We start from the raw sequence: 27,452 nt of genomic DNA, 5'->3' as shown, positions 1-27,452 counted from the left end.
TGTAATCAGTAATACATTTCCTGGATTCAGATTAATTTTACATTTACTACACAGAACCAGTTCACTAACAAGCTATGCAAAAAAAAAAATAATAATAATATATATATATGATTTATTTGGCGTGATCCTGAAATTCAAAAATAATAATTTTGTGATTTGACAGCTGTTTGTGTTACTTCTCAGTGAACTATGAACTATGAAAGGCTGCTATATCTGAAAGCATGTGAAAATACTACATTTATTGATGTTTATACTACAGTCGACTGAAAGTCTGAGTTTGTTCGAAATAAATCATTCTGTGAGATGAACCCATAGTTGTGTTTATTAGTTATGTTCAGTCAGCGAAAACAGTCTGCGCCAATAGCCTAGTGGTTAGCGCATCGACACATAGCACTGAGGAGCTCACGGCCACCTTGGTTCGATTCCCGGCTTTCCCAATCCTTCCCTCATCTCTGCTCCCCACACTTTCCTATCTTTACATTTTTTACTTCCTATGCAAATGAAGGTGAAACCTTTAGTGCAGATGAAAAATCTGTAAAAACAGTTAAATCCTCTTCTTTGCAGCTTGGTTTGTTTCCGCAAGAGAGTGCCCTTTGGTTTTGTGTGGTGAATTGCAAAATTCGATTTGATTTCAATTAATCGTCTGGTTCAGTAAAACTGTTCAAAGACACATGATGTAGCCAACAGGAGCATTTTGGTTCGTTTTAGCAGTTCATTTTACTGGGTGTCCGCGGGGTCTTAGGGTGCTTTCACACAGTAGTTCGGTTCATTTGGTGCGGACCAAAAGCAACACATTTTCTGCCATCTTTGGGTCCTTTTCACACCACACTGATTGCTTTGGTCCGAAGCAGTTGAAAAGAATCAAAATGCAGACATGTGACAAAACCCACATCACTCATTGGCCAGATGTTGTTAAACGTATTTTCAAAACTGCTTATCGATTGGTCAGAATTCACATGCCGGAAAATGCCAATGGAACTCGCGCAAGTAAACAAACCGTCAGACACAAAGTATCGCTTTTGACTATGGAGCTACAACTGCGCTCATAGTACATAGTGCTCATAGTATACTATATAGTATGTATACATCACTTTAGACCAGGGGTTTCCAAACTTTTCAGCTCGCGACCCCCAAATTAACAATGCCAGTGACTCGCGACCCCCAATATCCTCTGAGGTGGTTATAAATACAGAAACCTTGCATGCAATGGCGCACACACACCAAGAAACCAAAGTCTATTCTTCATTTTATTATTTTTTTTTTAAATGTATGTTGGTGCTGTAAATGTGCCAGAAAGTTTAACCTGGTCTTATAAAATCAATCTGCTGCATCTGACGCTATTACTGAGTCTTTAATATAATGTAATTACCTGAGGGGTCGCAATCCAATAGAACTAGTAACTTTAAGCTTATAAAGTTACTATTTACAGTAGTGTATATAGTAACTGTAAACAACAAATTTTTTAGTAGGTTATGGATTAAAATGTTAATTCTTATGGTTTAATAAAAATAGATTTTTGGAAATCACCAGACGACCCCCCCTTCATTGTCCCGCGACCCCTCGGGGGGGTCCCGACCCCCACTTTGAGAACCACTGCTTTAGACAAACTATACATTTCGAGAATGAAGTGCTGCTGCGGCTGAAAAACAATGTTTTAATGCATTGCAAACGGCAAAGGCACATCGTACGTCACTTCAGGAGGAGGCGTGAATTAATTTAGTTAAACTGGACATGGTCATCTTCCGGAAACATTACCAACGATCCATCAGGGGAATGTTTTGCCCCTCTCTCTCTCTCTCTCTCTCTCTTTTGGTAAAGCGCTGTCAACAAATAATTTTCCTCCACATTCCATAATGCAATTATGCACAGCGCATCGGCCTACTGCAGCTTGATTAGTCCAGAAACTACTTGTACTTTTTGCGGTTGGGTCTGTTTTAGTTCAGATTATATTTTCACGACAAGCGAACCGTTCCAGGGTTAGTTTGAAACCTCTTCAGAGAGGTCTCGGTACGCTCTTTTGTTGCACACTCGAGTATGATTGCCACATTCACACCTTCCTTAACAAACAGCACCAAGAGGCAAAAAAAGGCAAGTGTGAAAGCATTAAAAGTTCAATTTAGAAAAATTTAAGGCCCTTAAAAAGTCTTAAATGCTGTTACAAAGTATTACAATTTGCATCATTTATGATTATGCAGATGTAAAATTATAGTTGTATGCTAAAGTTTGAGATTTTGGGATGTTGTGTAGATTCTGAAATCGATAAAATCCTGCTATATTTGATGTCACTCTGCTTTGTTTACTGCAGACACCAAGTCAGCACTAATATTTCTGCTGTTCTATAGGCGACACCTTCTGGATTAACATTTTTATAAAGTATATGAATACCGTTTAAGTTTAGGATTAGTTTCTTACAATCAGTATTTATTGAATATATTCAAAATGTTGCCAATGTTACCGGTTCAGTCTTAAAGTGGCAATGACGTCTTGGAAATGTATGGAAAGACTCTTAAAAAAGGTCTCAAAAGGTATTGAATTTTCCTCTCTGATTCCTGTGTATACCCTGTTTTAACTGTTAAGTCAGACCAAAAGCAATCAGTGTGGTGTGAAAATCCACAGAAATGGCTGAACATGCTACAATTTATAATATTTTCTTCTTTGGTCTGGACCAAAACAGCTGATCTACAAATGTGAAAGCAACCTCAGATATTCTTAACCCGCTTTATGATAGAGAAGAGAAGATAACAAGCATAAGATAAAACAAAATGGCTTCCCTTTTTCATATTCTGTTCCTAAAAGTCACTTATTAGTGCTCATAAAGACATGTTTGTCTCAATTTCAACCACATGAAGCGGCAAACACCACAAATGATTGGGAACTCGCCTCACAGTCAATCAGAGTTCATAAACTTTAAAGGAATAATTTACTCCAAAAACAAACATTCTGTCATCACTTAACAATTACTCACCCTAATGTTTGACTAAACCATTTCGCCAATGACTTATCCAAGTGTTAATAACCTCACCGTCTCCTCTTTACTCTCTCAGGCTTTAAATGCCATCAGTGAAGTTGGAGATCTGCTTCAGCTGAAATACTCAAGAAAGTACAGGGGTGAAGAAAGCAGCTGTTTTTCCTATCTGGAGAGCCACCAGGACTAGCAATTTCCCATGATGAACAGGTTGTCTTTACCCCTGAGAAACATGTTTTCTTTTCTGTCTGTCTATTTTGTGTATAACGTATTCATCATTTACATGTCAATTCAATTCAGCGGGTGTTCACTGATGCTCACAAATTGACCAAATTTTCAAGTCTTACCTCTGGGTTTAGTAACCAATATTCATTTCATTGTGGAAGATACATTGTAGAAGAGATCTTACTTTCCTGTGTTCAACATCAGAAACGACACAGCAGGGTGCAAATTACAGGGGGGTTTCCGGAGGTCTAATTAACGCTCGATCACTCCTGAAGGACATCAAAACAAGATGACGCGGCCTGCACTTTAATAGTTAAGAAATAGTTTGCTCTGATCTGTATCTTAAATAAGATTAATAATTAAAACACTAGATTACTTCAATATACATTTGAACACCCCTATAATGGTTCATACCATTGTAAATGCATGTTTGCACCTCAAAATATTGCGGAAACCGCCAAATGTAGAGCACTAACAGACAGTGTAAGTGTTCACAAAACATGTTTCTTTAAAAAAAAAGGTGTTTGTAGATGTCTGCAAAACGAGATAAATAGTTTGTATTTTATTATAAACTGACTCGAACATGGAAGTTAAACAGTAAAATAAGAAATAATCTTTCATAGTCATCCCAATATCATTGAGAACCACTTAATATCCCTAAAACACTGAAAACAAAATAGATGTAACTGAATTAAATATATAAATTTGGTTCATTGAGGCGTATTACTGAACACCCCACCAATCGTCAATGTATAATGCGCACCCTGTGACACAAGATAAATCTGCTTTGGTGTCGGAACTAACTTTCTGCATTAGCATAATATTCAGTTTTCTAGACAAATATATAAGTACGCAAAATCATTTTCCAAAATATCAGGCTTTTTGCCTTGTTTTCCATTTATAATGTCTGCAACGATGGAATTTACTCAGGGCGAAGGTTGGATAATGTAAAAAAAAAAATTTCTTTGGTCACTATTTTGATGGTCTGTTTGTTGAATTGAAGTTGCATTGCATCACATGTTAACTAATTCTCATTAGATTATAAGTAGACTGTTAGGTTGGGGTTAGTGTAAGTTGACATGTACTTGCAGAGTTTCCTTTAGTCAGTTAAATGTCTGTTGAAGCAGCAGTATTAACAGATATTAAGTAGGCCGTCTGCTAAATAGGCCTCTAATTTTTTTTGCACGATGTCTGTTTGGTAAATATTACAAATTTTATCTCGATATGTTTTAAACATAACAATAACCACATACAAATTATTAAATTGTATTCTATTGCAGTTTCCCCAGCCATATTAGCATAGCTATAAAAAAAAAGACTTTTATTAGAACAGTGTTTCTCAACCATGCTTCCAGAGGACCACCAGCTCTGCTCATTTTCCGTGTCTTCTTAACCAAACACACCTGATTCAGATCACCAGGCCATTAGGAGAGACTGAAATAGGTGTTACAGACAAAGGAGACATCCAAAACATGCAGTGCTGGTGGTTGATAAACACTGTGTAAGAAAACAAGCAGAGGTCCTGACTATGACAACTTTTATTTATTTATTTTTTTTGTGCGTGTATAATAAAACCGTGATTAAGACACTCACACCAAAATAACACTTTTATTTTTTGTGGTGTACTTCTATGCAAGTGTAATCAAGCTTTAAAAGCTTGAAATAAGCTCGAATTTAATACATATCCAAAAAAAAAAACTAAGGACAGAGGAGAGAATCTATTATAGTAGAACATGAAATAACTAAGAGATTATACATATCAATATTAAAGTGTCTATAAAATATCGACTTATTTATTAATACACATTTCAGTTTATCTGCTCTTTACCTAGTGCATACTATGTTTGCGCAAGTCCTCAAATCTTCAAATATAAATCTTTTCATAGGTGATTCAGCAATGTCTTAATGAACTTTTAAGGAGGAATATTGACATCCTCGGTTTCATTTCATCAGCTTTCTATTTAAATGATGCGTGTTAATTTCAGTTGTGGCACTTTTCACAAATAGGATGCAGTTTGGTGTACCTCACCTTTGTTTTTGCATCATTGTTTTTATTTATTTATTTTTTTAAAGACTGAAAGAGAAAGTTCCATACTGCTTGTAGAGAGAAATCTCCAAACACCACTAAAAAAAATTGTTAACTTGAATTGATAACAATTCAAAAATCTTTATTTATTGATAAAGTTTAAAACTGAAAACTTCCTGACATCTGTAAAAGAGTTTTAATCCATCATTTGTATTCTTATCTGTGGAAAGTGCCTTCATGTCGTACTTGAATATCTGTTACTTGCTGACCAATTGCAGCTTGTTAAGTGTATGACGTCTTAGCCAGGGCATTTCACAAGAAATACTCATTTTATTTATTGAGTCAACAGAAACAGGCTGACACTGAACAGAAACAGGCTGACACTGCGTTTAACATTTCATTCTTTACGTCTGCTGTTAACAGGCAGCGGTAAAGAGATATTCATGTTGCCTTTTGTATTCAGTAATTGCTTCTGAGTTTAATATTAAGAGTTATGAGTTCTTACCTTGTGTTCTTCTTAGTGCTAAATACGGGTCACTGTTTTGACACATGAAGATCTGTGTGTATGATGATGAGGCTTGTGAATGCCTGTCGGATGTACATTTTTTTCATTCCCTTTTGTGTTCTGAAGTCGTGTTCTTAATCCGAAAGGCAGCTCTACATATGTCTCTGAATGCAGAGGTTTGTATGCAGGACTTTAAAATCTCAGAGCTACTGATGACTGTTAGGAGATGCAGATATGACCGTGGCATGTACTGTAGGTTTTAAGTAGCCTTTATAAATGTATGTAATGCCAGCGAGCTGCATTTGACTGTGAAACCAAAGGGCATTCCACATTCAGTTTGTCTGTTTATTAGTTTGTCTCTTCGTTTTGTATTGCATTGTTCATCAAAGATGCGTCCTATCACAATTGTAATGTTTGTCTTTGCAAGAAACTGACATTCATTGAATGTGACTGATCATTTGTTTTTGATGATAATAAATAACATATTGAAAAGTGAGTTATGTCTCATCTCTTAATTAACAGAGCAATCTCTCTCTCTCTCTCTCTCACTCTCTCTCATACATACATATATATGTGTGTGTGTGTATATATATATATATATATATATATATATATATATATATATATGTGTGTGTGTGTGTGTATGTATGTATATGTATATATATATATATATATATATATATATATATATATATATATATATATATATATATATATATATATATATATGTATATATATATATATATATATGTATATATATACATATGTGTGTATGTATATATATATATATATATATATGTGTTTGTTTATGTATGTATGTATATGTATGTATATATATTTATTTATATATATGTGTGTGTGTATACATATATATATATATATATATATATATATATATATATATATATATATATATGTATATATATACATATGTGTGTGTGTATGTATATATATAAATGTATATATATATGTGTTTGTTTATGTATGTATGTATATGTATGTATATATATATATTTATTTATATATGTATGTATGTGTGTGTGTGTGTATATATATATATATATATATATACACACACACACATATATATATATATATATATATATATATATGTGTGTGTGTGTCTGTCTGTATATATGTATATATATATATATATATATATATATATATATATATATATATATATATATATATATATATATATATATGTGTGTGTGTGTGTGTGTGTGTGTGTGTGCACAAAACCGAAAGCAAAACGAATGAGCACAATGAATTAATCTGGTGGTAACTGCATAAAATGGCAATAGTTTATTTTTTGCAGTGTGATTTTTTTAAATAAATGTTTTTTATTATTTGAAATCTTTTATTTTTTAAATGCATTGTACCTAATTTTGGTCAAAAACTTCATATGTTTGTTTGAAAAATAAAAGGCACAAAATTAACCCCGGCATGCATGGGTTCAAAACTTTTCAACTCCCAAGCAAAACATTTCAACCCGCAAGAAAAGATTTTAGATGTGCAATAAATAACAGTAGAAAAGAAAGCAAATTATTGTGTGCGCAATGAAAATTGTTGGTAACTGCATAATAGGACAATTGTTTATTTTTTGCAATCCAAAATATTTTATTATCATTGACAAGTTTTTTTTTTTTTTTTATTAAACGTGTTTTTTTATTTGAAGTCTTTTATTTTTTTAATTACTACATACTTAATTTTTCTTTAAAACTAAACATTTTTGATGGAATAATAAAGAAACAAAACTAACTCTTTAAAATTCAATCGTGTAAAAAACCTGAATAACGCACAAATCGTTTCTCACACGAGCGGAATCAATCCTAGCAAACACACACCTGTCAAACCCGCGAACATCACTGCCTCTGACGCTCGCTCTTCATGCGTGAAAATGATTCTCCTCCCAGACCCTCCTGCTGCTGTGCCACTGCTGCGCACGAAGCGTTACAGCTCAAGTCGATAGTTTTACCGTGTGGTCTGTAAGATACCACCATTTACCACAGTAGCCCGATTCTATACTGTACTTTACTATATATCAGAGAAGAAGCGAAAGAAAGGAAAGTTCTGCTGAACAAGGCACTGGTTTGCACTGACAAGAAACGCCTGAGTGAGACCTGCGTCCAGGAATGAGCAGGTGAGGCGTATTTGACTGGCTTTTTAAAATGTTCGTAGCAAATGAAGTCTGGATGAAGATAAAGAGCAGCGCACTGAAAAAGACCTTCGCGAGGATGGAAATGAGCAGGGCTTCATAAGCAAGCATTGGACAATTAAAGCTCACTTTTAGTTGTGGTTAGTGGATATATACCGAACTGTGCAAAATGCTGAGAGCGCGTAAAGGTCTGTGGGTGCTTTTAAGCGTTCTGCTGGCTTTCTGGATAGAACGCGCCATCAGCTTCCCTGTGAGACATCACAAGAGATCCAGAAACGGCGTCTACGTTGAAGTAAGTTCAAGTGGAGCTAAATACTTCATACGTGTTGATCGCTTCGTGGTTTGTTTGTGTATTTTGTGTTTGTTTATTTCTTTTTGCATATGTTTGCCCATTTTAAAATGATTTTACTGTTAAACTTTGTCAGATTTCAGTCTTAAATCTCTTCAGTTGAGTTGTGAAGTAATATATTGGTAACACTTTATTTATTTGAGTATTGGTAGACTGTCTGCTTGTTGATACTGCTCCTTCAACAGACGTTTAACTGACTATAAGAAGCCTCGCAAGTACATGTCAAACACTAGTCCGAACAGTCTACTTATAATTGTAAGGCATGTCATGTATAGGACCATCAAAATAAAGTGTGACCTATATATATATATATATATATATATATATATATATATATATATATATATATATATATATATATATATATATATATATATATATACATACATACATACATACATACAAATCTAAACAAAGTTATTATTCAACAAACAAACAGAGCTATTATTCAAATCAACCGTGAGATGAAACATGAGACAATGTGTTAAAAGAATTCTAAATAACCATAATTTATGAATGTCTTAATAATATATTAAAATCCAAAATGAAAAAGTCCATATTATGACACAATTTGTTTAAAAACTATTTTCATTACATGTTTTAAACAATAGTTCACTCACAAGAAAACGAAACAAAACGTAAATATCATTATCTACTCGCCCTTGACGTGTTCCAAACCATTTATTTCTCATTTGTACATATAAAATATGTTTTGGAAAACTAGTAATCATTGGCATCCATAGTGGGAAAAACAATAGTATGGTCAACGGTTACAGGTTTCCAACATTCTTCAAAATATCTTCTTCTGTGTTCAACAGAGCAAACAATCTCAAACTCTTTTGAAGCAAGTAAAGGATGTGAGCGATGACAGATTTTTCATTTTTGGGTGTTGACTCAGGGGAAATTTTAGTTGAAAAAAGAAGTGTGTTTTAATTTCATAGGCATACCTTGGATTTATAAGGTTCTATCTGCGTTCTGAATGGTTTTGAGATATTGAGCTTCAAAGTTTTTCCATTCCATATAGCAAACAAAGTGTGTAACATTTCTCTTTCATTAACATGGCAGAGACCCAAATGTACTCTACATGTAAATTATCAAGGTTTTCTTACATGTCCAAATCGGAGTAAATAAACCTCAGTAAATGCAGATAGAACCTCTTATTCTGAAAAGTCATTTTCAGCTTGGAATTATAAGGTTCTATCTGGCAGATCATTCATTGAAGCATTACTTTTCAAGAAATACAATCAACAAATATATAAGTTGGTGTTTTAACATTATGTTAATGCTTGACATATTAAAATGTTCGCTTTCTATAACTTTTATTTAATGTTAAGGATAAATCATTTTTCTTGTACAAATTAATCATACAAGTCTGTGCTAAGTATTTTGTCCAGTTAATGTTTATTAAATTTGATGCTTTATATGAATTGTATTTATTGGATTATTTGCCCTAGGAATTAAATTAAGTATTTGTCCTTTAAGGCTTAATATCAAATTTAAAGACTTTAAAAGAAAACAGACAATGAGCAAATGAGTTTTATAAACACTGAAAAATGTTTTGAATGCAATAAATATATAAAGAGAGCAATTCCATGCAAATGTCAACCTCGCCATAAAATAAATTAAGTTTTCACCAAAATATGGAAACCTTTTCTGGGTTTTTGGGGTAAGCAAGTATTTTACAGTACTTTAGAAATATTCAAAAATGCATCTGTCAGTGTTCTCAGACTATTATTTGATTTACCAAAGTCACACAAGTGGCAATTTCACATCTGTCACATCCATAACGAAGAGATGAAAATATTAAATAAAATAAAACCAATCATTTTTGTTTTATAGAGAGCCAACTCTTATCCTTTATATATCATTGTTTCTTTTGAGTTGTGTAGTTTAATTCACAGAATTTCTAAAAAGTATGTTGTATGCTGTAAACCCACAGACCTTTTTTGGTCGCATCCATAACGCATGTTTATTTCCCTCATTTAAAGTACAAAACATGTTCCCATAACTCTGTGGTCCATTGTTCTAGAAAATATGATCAAAAGTTTCAATATAATGTTAACATTTACTGTCTATGCAAATGTATGTTTTGAGTTTTTACTGCAAATGTCACATCCATAACGCTGGAATTGCTCATATTTTTTACATTTAATATATGTTTTTTTAAATAACTGTTTCTTTTTCAACAATGTAAATTTTAACATTTCATCTCAATGTCAAAAATGCTTTTAAATCATCACATTTGTGCACATCTTTTCAGTTTCAGGTTTCTTCTCATTTTTGTGTGATTTTGTCTTTCTGGTCTTTCCCGCTGTCAATGAAGCAGTCAGAAATGATAAAGAAAGCTGATCCTGATTGGTCCTCGTGCTTGCAATAAAAAATGCTGATTGGCTAACAGAAATAACCTTACAGAGCCAAGCTAGAGTTCAACTTTGTAGATAAACCGTTGTTGTTTTTGAAGTCTTAAAATGTGAACAACTTATAAAAAAACATCCCATAATGTAAATAAGTTGTCATTTAATAAAAACGTGAATAATTCAATTTTGACAAAAATGTCAGACAGATTTTTTTTTAAGTTTAACATTTCAAAGAACAAACCCCAAATCCCTCCCACGCCAGCAAATAATAATAAACATATGAGAAATGTATACATATGCACATGCACATCCACAACTGTACAGATACCTGATCATATTCCTCCATGAGTAATCTATACCTGCACATATCCACAAGTCCAGCCAGATATCTGCATATGTACATTACATATAGAGCATATATACATACGAGAAGGTACAAATCAATACAAATGACAAGAGAAGAGACAGAAAAAACTGAAAAAGGAAAAGAGATTTAAAAAATAATAATAATAATAATGAAAAAAAAAGTTTTCGGATATATGAATACCTATACATACATAATTATTGGAAATGTTTATTTTGTACACATTGCTGTGATTCATGAAATCTTCCACACCACTCAGTTGTCATTGGTCAGTCTGTAGACATTCAAAAAAGGGCTTGCAAATTTTTTTTTAATTTCTTTGGTTTTTCCATGTGTAGTGCATTACAAAACTCTGTCATCCATGTCTCAAATGTTGGTATACACTCTGTTCCACATCAATAGTTTTACCTTTTTTGCCATAGTCATTCCATATTGAACTGTCTGGATTTGATCCAAGCTATAGTTTTCAAAGCCCAGCCTAATATTGCTATAAGAGGGTCAGGAGGAAAACACCTCCGTCCAAAATGTAGAAATTTTTGGGCAGAACCAAAATATGTGAGCCAGTGTACCTTCATTGGGCTTGCATTTAATACATAGAGACGATACAGAGGGGTATATAGAGTGCAATTCAGTGCGGGAATAGAACTACCTTGGATTCAGCTGGAGGTTAGAGTTAATGAAACAGGACCTGATAACTTGAAGAGCTTTAGTCCAGTTATCTTCTGAGACCTCTAATCCAAGAATCTTACAATTCTAAGATGACGATTTGGATTTTTCTGATGAATGTTTCTCTAGTACACCCAAACATACAAATGAGTTTCATAAAGTTAATTTTGTTACAGATGAATGAAAAAGTATTGCTTAGTTCTGATATTACTATATCCAGTTTTTAATAATCAATTGTTTATTTCAACACAATTTGATATAAAGGTTTAGTTTATTCATTTTCTTGTCGGCCTAGTCCCTTTATTAATCCGGGGTCGCCACAGCGGAATGAACCGCCAACTTATCCAGCACGTTTTTACGCAGCGGATGCCCTTCCAGCCGCAACCCATCTCTGTGAAACATCCACACACACACTCATACACTACGGACAATTTAGCCTACCCAATTCACCTGTACTGCATGTCTTAGGACTGTGGGGGAAACCGGAGCACCCGGAGGAAACCCACACGAATGCAGGGAGAACATGCAAACTCCACACAGAAACGCTAATTGTGCCGAGGTTCAAACCAGCGACCTTCTTGCTGTGAGGCGACAGCACTACCTACTGTGCCACTTTCTTAGTTTAGTTAGTTGTTAAATATTATAGCAAACTGTTTACATCTCTGAGTGCACTTTGACTATGCAAATGAAAGTCTCAGTTGGATATCATAGAAATGATCACATCTCTCAAAACATTCCCAAAAAGGAGAGTATTACCAACTCCCTTAACCCTAATCTTTCATTTTAAAATCAATTAAATTAATTTACTCAAGATATTTGATAATAATAAGTCATGTTTATTCCATAACAATTTCTCCCATTTAGCTTACAATGCATTCATTCATTCATTTTCTTGTTGGCTTAGTCCCTTTATTAATCCGGGGTCACCACAGCGGAATGAACCGCCAACTTACCCAGCAAGTTTTTTTTTTATGCAGCGGATGCCCTTCCAGCCACAACCCATCTCTGGGAAACATACAGTACACACACACACTACAGACAATTTAGCCTACCCAATTCACCTGTACCGCATGTCTTTGGACTGTGGGGGAAACCGGAGCACCCGGAGGAAACCCACGCGAAGGCAGGGAGAACATGCAAACTCCACAGAGAAACACCGACTGAGCCGAGGTTTGAACCGGCGACCCAGCAACCTTCTTGCTGTGAGGCGACAGCACTACCTACTGCGCCACTGCCTCGCCAGCTTACAATGCAAATATGGGCAAAATGGAGAAGGCTTCATGCAGTAGGGCAGTGCAACAGTGCGTCCTTACATAATAGCAGTCAGAAAATACTCAGTTGTACTCCCAAGGTCATAGTTCAGCTGCTAAACAGTTTTTTCAGCCCATCTTCTGTGTTAATGTGGAATTTCCTGCATTCTGGTATCTTCAGACCATGTCTAACCTCTGCAAAAAAAAAAAACCTTGCTATTAAGCGTTTACTAAATGTCTCTTTTGTTTTTACAAGTGGGGCAGGGGTTGTCAAGGGAAGGAGGGGAGCATGGGGGGTTACTGTTTAGTTTATTGTTTTTCTTCACTGGGCTGGAAATGGCGTGCTCCTAGGACTTTGATATTGGAGGTCACATAAATCTAGGCTGCGCTGCCGACTGCTTTCCCAAGTGCCCCAACATATAAACCATGTGAGCTGATCGTGTCCATGTGTCTCACCAGAGAGCTCAATAATAGTGACTGTGTGTGTGTATGGCATAGTCTTTCACATGCGTATAAGGCTTTGTTTCAAGATCCGGAATTCATGCCTTATGTTTGAGAAAGCCCATTGACAGAACATTCCACAATCCACTAGGAGGAAAGATAATTTACGTTGACTTAACAATGCAGAGAAAGACAAGAGGTTGTCTGAAGCAGACAAAGGATTTAAGGAGAGATTTGGTTTCCATTCTGAGCGCAGGAAATTAAACAATCGGCCCATGTTACATCAACTAGTTATTTACCAGGTCCCTCTTGTTGAGACTTCCTGGAAGAGAATGCCGGTTAGTGTTGAGAATGAGGCTCAAATGCCTCTTAGTCTCCGGATCTTAAGATCAGATAGCCGATCAAATTAACCCAAGGCCCATTGACTATAGACATCTCTGATTCGACATCAGCATATGCACTCAAACTATATGCCACCAGTTGGACAAAATGCTCAACAGATTAAAAAAACACCCACCGGCCACTTTATTAGGTATAACTGCACATTAACGCAAATTTCTAATCAGCCAATTTTATGGAAGCAGCTCAATGCAATTAGGCATGTAGACATCGTCAAGCATCAGAATGGGGAAGAAAGATGGTTTAAGTGACTTTGAACGTGGCATGGTGGTTGGTGCAAGACGTGCCGGTATTTCAGAAACTGCTGATCTACTGTCATGTTCATGCACAACCATCTCTAGAGGTTTACAGAGAATGGTCCGAAAAAGAGAAAATATAGAGTAAGCGGCAGTTCTGTGTGTGCAAATGCTTTGTTAATGACAGAGGTCAGAGGAGAACGATTTGATCTGATAGAAAGGCAACAGTGACCACTCGTTACAATTGAGGATCCATCCTGCCTTGTATTAGCACTTCAGGCTAGTGGTGGTGGTGTTATGGTTTTGGTGGGATATTTTCTTGGCACACTTTTGGGCCCATTAATATCAGTTGAGGATTGTGTCAACACCACAGCCTACCTAAGTATTGTTGCTGACCATGTCCATCCCTTTAGGACAACAGTGTGCTCATCTTCTGATGGCAACTTCTAACAGGATAACGCACCATGGCATAAAGTGTGAATCATTTCAGACTGGTTTCTTGAACATGACAATGAGTTCACTGTACTCAATTGGCCTCCACAGTCACCGCATCTCAATCCAATAGAGCACTTTTGGTGTGTGGTGAAACGGGAGATTCGCATCATTGATGTGCAGCTGACAAATCTGCAGCACATGATGCTATCATGTTAATATGGACCAAAATCTCTGAGGAATATTTCCGGTGCCTTATTGAATCTATGCCACGAAGAATTAAGGCAGTCCTGAAGGCAAAATGGGGTACAACCTGGTACTAGTAAGGTGTACCTAATAAAGTGGCCGGTGAGTATATATAATGCAAATAGAATATTTTTGGAAAGAATATCTCAGAATGGAAAGATTTTGACAATTAGCCAGCAGCTAGCTCCCTGCAGCTCTCACATAGTCGCCTGCTGAATCTAAACAAGGCTGCACCTGGTTGGTAACTGGATGGGAGACCACATGGGAAAACAAGGTTGTTGCCAGTGGAGGCCAGCAGGGGGTGCTCAATCTGCAGTCTGTATGTGTCCTTTTAACAAAAAGTATCAGTATCGTATCGCATTAAAAAATTGTGGTACCACCCATCCCTTCTAGCAATCTTCCGCATGGGAGTCGGTGGCTCTAACAAGGAGACTAAAGACCATGGCCAATACGATTATTTCAGGCGGCCGCCATTTTAAAGAACCAAAACGAGGCTGCGGAGGGAAAAAACCTGATAGTATAAGTCTATAGCGTCTGTCGCTAGAGCACCTTTACAGGTCAGAGGAGTGAGGTTTACCTGCACAGCACTTTACTAGCTGGCCTCCACTACACATATCTAATTAAACTTTATATTTCACAAAAAAATTCCTCTGCATGCATGTTTAGTAAATAAGGCATGCTGTTTTTGGCTCTCAAGTAGAAGTTGGTTGGATCTGAGAAAGGTTTCTGTAGATCCTCTATTGGTCAAGTACATCAGCACAATTTCAGGGGAAAAAAATTAAGGATGAACCAAGTATTCAAGATTTTTATCACTTAAACAACATGGCTGAAACAGTATGTTGTAATGTCGCAAACAGAAACTGCGCCCTCCACGTTCTTGTATGAAATGCATGTCTGCAGTGTGTCTATTTGTTCTATTCGGATCCTCTGCACTTCATCAGATCCACTTTATAAAGATCACAGCCTGATCTCACGAAAAAACATAACTATTTTACGTTTTGCCAGTTTAGTGGCTAATTCGTACAAATTTGTACGAGTTCACTCGTACGAAATTGTACGATTTTAAAAAGGAGGCGTGGCACCTAACCCCACCCCTAAACTCAACTGTCATTGGGGGATGAGCAAATCGTACTAAACTGTACGAATTAGATCTTACACGTTCATACAAATTAGCCACTAAATCAAAAAGTTACGAATTGCCGTGAGATTGTGTTGAAGATCATTACTGGGTGCGGATATAAAGCAGCGCACATGAAATGATCCAGACCACAATGGATGCAGAAATCTTGCGGGGAGTCGGAGAGGGGGTAGCGCACAGGGCAGGAGGACGAGATCAGAGTGCAGAAAAAAAGACTCTTCTCTCTGCTTCCTCATTGTCTGATATGTTCAGTGAAATCCTGTGAGAAAGTACCTCAAATTATAATAGGGAGGCTCTTCTGTTTTGATTTAGGCTACTATATATGTGCCTATCAGATTGTAGCCATATTTCTGCTAGATTTTTTTTTTTAATTTAACCAAAAATTTATAAACTGACCCTATATAGGTGACGCAGTGGCGCAGTAGCTAGTGCTGTCGCCTCACAGCAAGAAGGTCGCTGGTTTGAACCTCTGCTCAGTTGGCGTTTCTGTGTGGAGTTTGCATGTTCTCCCTGCGCTCGCGTGGGTTTCATCCGGGTGCTCCGGTTTCCCCCACAGTCCCGGTCCAAAGTCCACAGTCCAAAGACATGCGGTACAGGTAAATTGGGTAGGCTAAATTGTCCGTAGTGTATGAGTGTGTGTATGAGTGTGTGGATGTTTCCCAAAGATGGGTTATGGCTGGAAGGGCATCCACTGCGTAAAAATGTGCTGGACAAGTTGGCGGTTCATTCCGCTGTGGCGACCCCAGATTAATAAAGGGACTAAGCCGACATGAAAATGAATGAATGAATGACCGTATTTAAATACACTTTCAGGTCATTCTCAAATGTCAGTCAGATGTTGAGCTCAACCACTCCACAGCTAGATGGTTATCTGTCTGAAGTTTCCATCCCCAGAAGTGATAACCCGTTGTTTCAATTTGTTGAATTAATATTTTCCTTATTTGTAACTGATTTATTGTTTGAAACTTAATATTAATTTATGCAATCGCAATGCCTTGATTTTTAGTAATGCTAGTACAAGTGATCATTCTAGAAAGGCAGGTGCAAATAGCACGTAACATGTTGCATCTTAGAGAAACATAAGCAGTCACTGTGATCTCCTGTACCAACAGAATCAGGTCCAAAATCATTTGGCAGATTCACATCCCCACCAACGAAGGTGGCTCCAGCATCACTCTACAGGTGTCCTACCACTGCCAGAACCTGAGGAAGAATCAAAACCCTTTGTCCTAGATTTTAAAAACTTACCAGACCTGGCAAATGCTGACATTGGCTCCCAAAACCCGAACATTCAGGTAAGAGCTGGCAACGACACACATCACATATTGGGAGTTAAAAAAAACACTGTAAGCAAGTTCTTTTTGGTGTTTGAGCATTGCAAGTCACACACTATTATAAAAAAAGGTATTAACACTTTCACTTGAGCAGTACCATTTCAAAAGTTACACAATTGTACTTCACGATGTTGTCCAAACCCCTGGAACTTTTATCTATCATCGGAACACAAATTAAGATATTACGCATTAAATCCAAGAGCTCCCTTCTCCTCCATAGACAGCAATGGTCCTCACTTGGTGAAGTTTATTTATAAACTAATTTCGAGAGGATCACGTGCTTATGATTGCTTGTGGCTTGCCCCACATTATCAAATTTGTGATTTACCAATCAGATGACTCCTAAGCCACTATATATGCCCTTGGTTTCATAACACAGTCATCTTTATTTTGAAGAATCCCCCCTTCCACCACTACTCCTTGCTTCTTTTCTAGATTAATGGCATGGCGGCCAAGTGGTTAGCACTGTTTGCCTTACAGCAAGAATATTTTTGGCTCTGGTCATTACCAAACCAGCCTACGTTTCGTGTGGGTTTCCCCCGGGTTCCCCGGTTTCCCCCCACCGTCCAAAAACTGAACTTATCTTAAATGACTAATCCAAATCAGCACCATAGACATGCTCCTAGTAAGTAGTTATCTCTTAAGAGCAGTCACTATTGGTTCATTTCTTACTACAGCAAGGGAGTTCTCGAGTTCTACCTGAGCTCAAACTCCCTTCTCGCTTTGCAACAGGAGGGAGCCCTAGGCTCGAGGATTCTATGAACTCAGGGCTCTCTCCTGGGACGGCATGCCAAACAAGCTTTATAATCAATCATCAGCAGAGTATAAACTCTTGAATTTAAAGTTAAAAGAAAGATAAGACTAAATGCAACAGACCATTGCGTTTAGTGTTTAATCGGAATATTATCAAGCTACAAGAATACATTTGTGTACATAAATCTGAATTTTTAAATAAAGCTTTTTTATGTGTGGTATTCTTGTTGCTTCATAATATTCTAATTGAACCAATGAAGACACACAACAGATCTTTGAGTCTCGTTCATCGAGGTGAACGAATCTTTTTTCGAGTCATTTCGTTCATTTGGTTCAATTTGCCAAAATACTATTAAAATATTACGAATTGCTTCCAAACACATCTACAACTAGCCCAAAAGGTTGATCACACTACAAATAAGTCATAAATTGAATACCATACGAAGGAGAAAATTATAATTCAATGTTCACCTGCTCTTTTGTCTATGAAGGCATGTTTGTCTCTTTGCTCAGCTCACCTCTTCATGTCTTTAAATGTCAGTGGTTCGTTCACGTTACACTGTGACAGTCACATATAATCTTAACCAAGTTACACAGTCTGAGCCGATAGGAACCATGATAATTAGTACAACTTTCGAGTCTTCTGGTTCTTGAGTCGTTCGTTCATCACGTGACAGAATGACTCAAACCCGAGGACTCAAGACGTGAACGGATCAAATCTCTTTCCAGCTCTAAATGCATATGATTGGCCCGTGAGGAACGAATGACTCTAACCCAATAGAGGACTCAAGAGATGAACGGATCAATTCTTTTTCCGGCTCTAAACGATGATTGGCTTCTGCCTTTTAGCGATGAACGTCTCAAAAGACTTGAAATGAACGATACCACCTGCACAAATGTGCGCACACGCAGATGAACGAATCACACCCTGAGAGGACTCGTAGTTCCCGAGTCATTTTGAAGATTTGTTTAGAATGAACGAATCGTTCAAGAACGACCAATCACTTTTCTGAACTTTAAATAAGTCAGCACATTGTTGTCTATGGAGGATCAGGGAGGTCCAATTTCATCCAAAATATCTACGTTTGTGTTCAAAAGATGAGCAAAGGTATTAGAACAAATTTAGGGTGAGCAATTAATAACAGAAATTTTCTTTTTGGGAAAGACCTTTTTAAGCACAGATGGTAAACTAAATTCCTGAAAGACTATAGAGTCGCCATCACACTTTACTTTTCACCCTATAGACTTCCATTCATATGCGTGTGAATTCCACAGACTGGAAACATAAGCTCACGCGACAAGTTTAGCTTGCCATTGCGTTGCAAAGTTGAAGCTTGGTGAAATCGCATCACATGACTGCGTGAGCCCAATCAGAGATCAAAACATGGGCTGCGTCCGAAACCGCCTGCTACTCAGTAGATACAGCATTTGAATTTAAACGCACTAATCAGCCGTTAGAAAAGTACGTTCTATACAGTATGAATGGAACTCGGATGTACTACATCTGCCATTTTGTCATGATCATATGAACTGCCTGCGTGAGTTGCGTCACTTCACTCCCATTCCTGAATTCTCTTGCCGGACTTCACGTGATAGCAAAGCGTGCACCAGATGCACACTTCAGAATCTCGCCGAAAGTAGCAGGTCATCAGAGTACTTCTCGCAAAATGTTTTTTGAATTCTATGAATTTGGACATACTACTCGGCTCGCATACTGTTTTTAGTGTACTATATAGTATGTAAGTATGCAATTTCGGACGCAGCCGTGATCTCTCTGTACAGAAATGTAATATACGGACCAATCACTTACTTTTTTAAAATGTCTGATCATTTTGTTTAACCTTGCCCCTTTTCGCAGTGCTGTTCGTCAGAATTTCGCATACTCAAACTCTAGTGTGACTGTGGCATAGCTCTGCACAGTTTAGGTCAAACTCTAATTAAACACGTCTGATCAAACTAATTGAGTGCTTTAGGCTTGTTTGATACCTACTGTGTCCCACATAGCAAAATATCTCTGACCCGGCTTTGGCCCTCACAATCCGCTTTTGCTTGGCCCACATGCCACAGTGAATTACGGTACATGACCGAACTAAGTCTGGCTTCCAGACAATGGTCGAACATGGACCATATCTGGGCCAAGTCTCAGCCAAGTTAGAAACCCATAACCGAGCCTGAACTGGGCCAGATAGGTTGGTGTGTCACAACTGCAATGAAATTGATTAACCCATGAACCATTGTGCTTTAGGCATGCTTTGGGTGTGCCTTTTCTCGAACCGACCTGATTGGTAGAACTTTTTTTTCTTTATTTGAAAATAATAAAAAAGTATATTTTAAATGTGGGTCAATATGAGTCAAACTGACATGGCCCACATATAAAGTAAGAATGTCAGGCCTAAGTATAGACGTTGTCACCTTTGCCACACCAGGGCCATGTTCAGCCCACATGCTGTATGCCAGTGCCGGATGAATGTCTGAGCCAAATCTGGGCCAGAATTCTTTACTCCCTGGGGTGTTAAAGCAAGGCTGGAACCTAACTCTGCAGGGTTGCGGTTCTCCAGGATCTGATTTTCACACCCCCTGCTTTAAAACATCCTTATTGGTACATTATAGATATTAAATTAGGTATATATTAATGTCTGATGTGTACATAATAGCTATCTAAAGATTTCAAACATTACAAACATTTAGTATATTTTTTCTGAGAGTATCATAGGGTCAGATATAGTAAGCCATTATTCTCTTCTGATGTCTATTTAAGTCTGGTCCAAAGCATCCATTGTGGCTCATCATTCCAGATCAAATGCAATTAAATATATTAAGTAATCTGATCTTGAGATAAGTAATTCTACTTGATTTAATACTGAGCCTAAGATAAAATTAAGACAGTCGATCAGTGACTCATTGCTAAAACTTACTGCCACTGACTTTCCCCCAGACTAGAAGTGTGACGTTAATTGTAAAGTGCATAACTCATAAAGCAATGCCCAGCATTTCCTGTTATTTCGATTTAGGGCTTTTAATGCCTGTGTAATTCGGTTTCTTTGTTACAGGTGACCATCGAAGTTTTGGATGACCCCCCCATGGATGTAGAGATGGATCTGGTTAAAGAATGGAGCAATGACTGGTCCACATCTTCTCCCTCCTCCACTGTAGAATGGCTGGGTGGGAAGAAGCTTTTCTGGCCTCTATTTTGGGGCTATACAGATGCAGATTCGGGCGAGGATGGTACAGGACAAGCTGAGGATGAAGAAGATGATTATGATTATGATAGTGGGGAACCCATCCCTAGTGGGCTTGGCAAGACAGATGGCGACTGGACTCATAACCGTTATGGTAAGCATTCTATTTTTCATAAAATGCTGGGTACACACTTAATGTGTAAATACACACTAAAGGTTACACACCACATACATGAGGACACAAAAATCTTAGATTTCTTCATTTGCTCCTATAGTGAGTAGCTTGAATTTGGGTGGGGTACCAACCAAGTGTGCCGCAAGCCTGCGTTTGAGTGAAGGTCTCGGCCGTTAGATCGCCCCCTGGGGGCTGGCTGCAGTACAAGTCATAAAGCCCGCCTCCTCCGTGTTAATGAAGGAGACTTGAGCCCAAATAAAAAAATTAATTACACTTGCAATAAAATGTCCCGAAAGATGGTTCTGGTCGATTAAGGCACTGATTATTGTGCTGAAATAGGTGCAGATCCTCATTTTTGTAAACAGTTTGTTTTTAGCAGTAATTTAATGCTGGGCGTGTCATCGTGATTGACAGTTGTGATTGACAGTTTCTCAAAGCGCGGCGTCTGAGCTTCGGCAGAAGACTGAAGTGTTATTACGCGATTTCTGTGATATTTTACTATGACAAAATGAGTTCAGCAGTAAACTACAGTTTCTGACATACATGATCTGGTGGAACACTGTTTATTCGCTAAGGTCAGAGCTTTTTTCGGGCTTTATTAGTTTGCTAATACACGCCTAGCCACCCAGATAGCAAAATACACTGGGGCCAGTTCTTGCCTGCCGGAGACTTACCCCTCAGACTGACTACCTCTGCTGGACCTACTCCGGATGCCTGGACTCACTGCCCGATTCCAGCCTGAGTCAATTGAGCCAGATGCGGCGGCCGAGCGAGCAGGCGCTGCCGCATGCGAGCCGGAATCAGCCCGCGACGCCGCGACTAGGTTATGCGCTGATGCCCGGAGCTGGCGCGATTGAATCTTCATTATATAAAACCCTCACATTTGTTAACGTTATTACACCCATTTTTGTTGATATAACAACAAACGCATGCTACTATGTGAACGCAAAGTGTATCACTGAGTTTAACCTTTGAATAAAGATGCAAACAGCATAGCAATTATTTAAATAAAGGACAAAATAAATAACAATAAACCTGTATCGATTGCACAAGTATTAAATAATAATAATAATAAATACGAAAATGACAATAAAACTGCACAATAAAATAAACCCATTTAAGTACGGGGTATACAGGAGATCGTTAGCAGTAATTCTCTTTGTGTTTAAATAATAATCTCCACGTTGATCTCCTGTAAGGTTATTTGAACTTGCTTTATAGGACGTCTCTGCATTTTAAGTTTTGGCATATTATTAAGTGATCTACTGAATTTGCTGTTATAAATCATTATAACGTTCTTGAAATCGAATCTTATATAACCTAATAGAGCTGTAAATGTTAGATATTATTTATTTACATCATTTACTGTTGGCGTTTTATTTGAACACTCCAGCTAACATTAAAAAGAATGTAAATTCCTCGTTGCCAGATATAATGAAGGCATCGAATAAACCAAATGAAAACGGAGGCAAAAAAATTAAATAAATAAACAATTCAAGCGAAAATGAATAAACAATATACTAGTGATGTTACAGCAGATAGACGTTGTATTAATAGTGCAAAGTTTTTTTGCACAAATTGACAAATTGCAGGGTTGGGATGTGTAAATATCCTGTTGATATTTAGTAATCTTGCTGTATTTATCTTCTAAACGCACGATTGTTCCCGCATGGTAAATCGTTATGGTGTGTAGGCTATATTTTGGGTTCTGTTGATGGCTAATTAAAAATAAAAACCTTTCTAAAAATGTATGTGTTGTTTATATGTTATTGTTCATATTTTACAAGTGTTATTTCTACCCCTATGAAGATAACAAATACCAACAACAAATATAACAATAAGAGAATATATTATTTGTGCTCATATTCAGGCTAGAGTGTATAAAAGATCGTTTATTTCTGCAGTCCACCATGTATTGCTTTTATTAAAGTTTAACAGCTTACATCACACCGTTTTTAAACCGTATATTATTGTGTTTTTTTAATGTAAGTGCTTCTATTTACATCAGTGAGCGTTTGTTATAGTGCAGACACCGGCAGTCGAGTGAGAAGTTCGGGGGGCGTGGTTGATTTTACATAAAGCGTTTGGTTGGAAGCTCGACTCCGCTCATTATCGCGGCTCCTCCTCTGGCTCCATCAGACAGTCCTTCTGCGCATGTCTGGCTCCAATTTCAGCAGTCTTTTGCGACAGTTTGTGCCCGTCAAGCAGGCGTTTTGCCCTCAAGGCGTTCAATGGCAAAAGGGGCTGTCGCGTCATCCATATTTTTTACAGTCATTGGTACCAACAATATTGCTCACAATCTGATGGCCCCATGATTACAGACAGGCAAGTGAATGATCAAAATATGGCATAGAATAAGTGACTACTTAAGTTATACAATACTCATCAACATATTTTAACAAGGATCCTGAATGTGTACACGGGATATCTCTCAAGACTTGAGAACAAACATAGTGGGTGAAAATGAATAAACAATCATGCTGCTGCCACAAATTGACAAGCTGATCCTCTGATTGGATAATGTTTAATTTCAAGTGATAATCTCCGGCTCATTTGCATGTTTGTCCTCATGGTTTCCCTGACACATACAGAGCCATTTTTCCACTATCAAGTGCTAATCCAGGCCAGTCAGAATGGAAACAGTGTCACTTTCCAATATGATGCTTATGACGGATGTTTTTGGAATGTAATACAAATGCGTCAGTCTTTACCCTGGTAATGTAAGTAAAGTAAACATTGATATGGATTATGATCACATTTCTGTATTTTAGGACTTTTTTTCTTACGTACACCTTGATTTCGAATGTGGTCCTGAAAAATCTCTGTTTGAAGGGGTCTCTAGCTCTTCTCCTTAGCCCTACGCCTTCAAGCTAAAGAAAATTAGGGCCACCCCTTCCCCTTCACGTGAATGCACAAAACGAGGGGTAGGGGTAAGGGCTAAGGGGTAGAATTGGGATTGAGCCTTACTTCATTCAATTTGAAAAAATTAATAAAGCTCTTTTCACCTAGCCAGCTATGCAGAAACTTGCAGCCAGGCAACAGAGTGGCTACATCATGCGCTCTACCAGTTCAGCATGGCTCAGAATGGTTTAGAATTCTGGACAGTTTGCAACCATGCCGTGCTATTCCAGGTTCACATATAAACACAGCTGGAACCATACCTGATTGTTCTCAGAATGGTTAGGCACAATTGTAAAAGATTTTGGAACATGTTGAATATTTATGATTCACATACAGAACATCTCTGACTTTCATCAGAACAGATTAAATGAAGTTTCACAAACTAATTTCGAGAGGAGCACGTGATATGATTGACTGCAGCTGGCCACTCATCTATACTCATTAGCTAGCCAATCAGATCGATCCAAACTCACTATAAGTAACCTAGCTAAGAACTACTCCCTCATCTTCGTTTTCCCGAAGAAACCCCCCATCCACCCCTTCTCCTCCTTTCCTCTTTTGCCGAGGGGAGCTCTCTCAAACTGACCTCGTACTCCCCTCACATGCTGTATGGACCTGGCGGGAGCCCTGGGCTCAACTATCTCCGAGCTAAGGGTTCTCGCTCGAGACAACATGCCAAACCTGCTAACTTGCTAACAAGTTGTCAAACAGTATCTAAGTGTGAACCCTTTAAAGGTGCTTACACACCTGTGAATCGATTCAGTTGTTCCGAAACAAGGATTAAAACCGGTACATTGTTGTTCTTTGTTCTTGGTGCGGTTCGCTCTTACACGGCAAAGTTTCTAAACGAGTCAAAGAGCTAAAACAAGTCATGTGTGTGTAAACTCTCCCCACACTGGTCAGAGTTTCAGGGTTTATTTTGCAGATTCCCTCTTAGCTGTCGGGGGGTGGTGGTTTGGTGTTGTTTGACAGGGTGCATGCGACATGTCTGAATAGCGAGGAGGGATGCGGTGGGGAGGGGTTAGAAGGGTGCGCGACTTATTTGAGGACCGGGGGGAAGATACACGATTTCCTAGAGATTACCAATCGATTGTGGGCATCCGGGAGTCTCTGTGCATTTGCGGGAGACTCCCGAAACTTGACGTGACCTCCCGCCCACACACATCTTGCCGAGCTAGACACACCACAGGAATATCTGATATTTAGAACGATTAGGATAATTAGAACATTACCTAGGATTGTCGGAAGGAGAGGAATCAGTAGCAATCATATCAGACCAATTGGCTTGTGGTGTGTGCAATAGTATCTGGATGCAGCCTTTATGATGCAAGCTGAGATTGCATCGCTCAGAGATGCAATGTCAGACACATTGCACTCAATGGAGCTAGTGATGTCACTGTGAGGGGTAAGGTTAGAGGTGGGGTTAGGTGAGTACATTAAAAACCATTAGATTCAGCTCAGATTGCATCTGCACCAAGTCTGCAGCCAGACATCTCTTGGTGTGTGCCCAACCTTTCGTGTGACTGTTTTTTCACAGATCTTGAGCCCTTGACTCGAGAGAGATTTAACTTTATTGAGAGTCTAAGAGAGATGGAAATACATTAGCTGTGCAATTAATAAAACTATTTGAATGGGGAAAAAATGTATAACTTATTCAATAGCATTATTTGCAAAATAAAAAAATTGAGCAGAAAGATTTTAGAGCAATTAGAGAAATGTTAAATAGTTGAACTGCTAGCAGTCAGCTACTGTAAAGGGGATTTTTGAGAGTTGCTAAAGGGAACTAGAGATGTGAAAGATAGGGCGAGTTAGTAAGGGCTGTTTCACAGCATTGATTCAGGCTAAATTCTCAGCCGCCGATGGCGTATTTATGGGTGCCCGACCTTTGAAGTAGACGCTGGTCCCACTCAGCGGAGAAGACTGCTGTTTGAAGACGAGCCCGATCCGCTCACTAATGGCAGCGTGAGTACTTTCTCTTGGACAAATAAGCCCATGCTTGTGTTCAATTAGAGTGCAGATCGGGAACACAGAGTGAGAGGGGTCATTCGTTTACTTTTTATGTCCCACGGGTTGGGCCCCAGACCCTGTGTCCCCCAACACCCTCCTCCAGCCCATAGCGGCTGGGTCTTTTAAGCCTGTTCAAGAATTCTAGGCTTTTCAAGGCCATGCATAACATTACGCCTCTGTTGCTTTTTTGTTTTTCCGTCCAGTCCATGGTGGGAATTGCACAATTTGCATTGTAGAATTACAGTTTAATTTCAGACAAGGATGAAATAGTGTGTGTTTAATTGTAGTGGTCAAAGAAGACATAATTGAAAGTCCTAAATCTTGAGATTAATTGAATGGATTATATTCAAAGACCTAAATCTAAACATAGAGTCTGATACAGTACATGATCAGATAAACCCATTCTCTCTCGGAAGGCATCAAAATCTGAAACATCCCATCATAAGACGTTAATTGTAGGTTAGATTTAGGTTGTGACGTCAGGTGACCAAAATTAATGTCTCGTCAGCATCTAATTACAACATTATTTTGATATCCAATTACGACATCAAATCACATTGATATTTGGTTGATATTAGTTTGTGTTGGAAAGTGACCAAAATCCGACGTCGAGCCAACATCTTAAACCGATGTCATATTGATGTCAATATTTATTTTTCAGGTATGGCAACCAAAATCCAATGTCTGATTGACATCATACTGGTAACATCCACACAATGTCAAGCTGTAACATTGGACATTGATATTTGGATGATTTTAGGTTGGACATTGGACATTGGATTCTGACGTCAATCCAATTTTCATTTCCAAACAATAAGCAACATCCCCCTGATGTTGGGGTACAGCATCAATCCGACATCATGTTGATGTCCTGCCAATAGCATTTGACACAATCTGTCATGAGACACAGAGGGTGCCTGCTGCCTTGGACAACTGAAGCTGATGCTTTTTCTGATGGCAATTTCCGGGATATTATCACTCATTTGCGGGCATCCGGGAGTCTCTTTGCGGGTGACTAGGAATGTCAGGAATGATTCTCTCGTCATATGGCCGTGTGCCTATTAGATATCCATAATACACTGTGACATAGCCGGGCTTGGACTGTATCGCTTTTTTACTACAATTGATCCGCTCCAGAGTTCGTTTCAATCGAGCCGAGACCACCTCACTCGGGCGATCTCAGACCGATTGTTTTAGCAAGGATCTGAGCGTGATTGCTGGATTCACATATGCCAAACTAGCCGCGCTAACTTGGCAAACGAGACAGGTTCTGAAATAAAAGTCTAGATGTGGAAGCACCCTAAGATGAATTGAATTGAATTCTTTTCAAAAGTAATTACTT

At 38.0% G+C, this 27,452-nt stretch overlaps 2 protein-coding genes across 3 annotated transcripts in view; both read left to right on the top strand.

Moving 5' to 3' along the window:
• Positions 1-6,217, top strand: part of sptlc2b (serine palmitoyltransferase, long chain base subunit 2b) — a 37,951-nt gene extending 31,734 nt beyond the window's left edge. Inside the window, 1 exon segment of the mRNA NM_001114741.1 lies at positions 3,045-6,217. Within this exon segment, the coding sequence (NP_001108213.1) occupies positions 3,045-3,155 (111 nt within the window). The 3' untranslated portion in view covers positions 3,156-6,217.
• Positions 6,218-7,660: 1,443 nt separating this feature from the next.
• The window catches only part of ism2b (isthmin 2b), a 35,200-nt gene continuing 15,408 nt past the window's right edge, over positions 7,661-27,452 (top strand). The window contains exons 1-3 of one of the 2 annotated variants that reach the window (XR_015517619.1): positions 7,661-8,175; positions 16,874-17,056; positions 20,899-21,181. Coding sequence is in view for 1 of the 2 variants with exons in the window: in NM_001020509.1 (NP_001018345.1) it covers positions 8,053-8,175; positions 16,874-17,056; positions 20,899-21,181 (589 nt within the window). In the remaining variant the exon portion in view is untranslated. 2 annotated transcript variants of the gene reach the window in all.

Source organism: Danio rerio, chromosome 20 (assembly GCF_052040795.2).
Source record: "Danio rerio strain M-AB ecotype USA chromosome 20, GRCz13ab, whole genome shotgun sequence".
In the NCBI taxonomy this organism is placed as follows: domain Eukaryota; kingdom Metazoa; phylum Chordata; class Actinopteri; order Cypriniformes; family Danionidae; genus Danio; species Danio rerio.
Note: the sequence above shows the minus strand (reverse complement) of the source record. Positions and strands in the feature narration are given on the sequence as shown.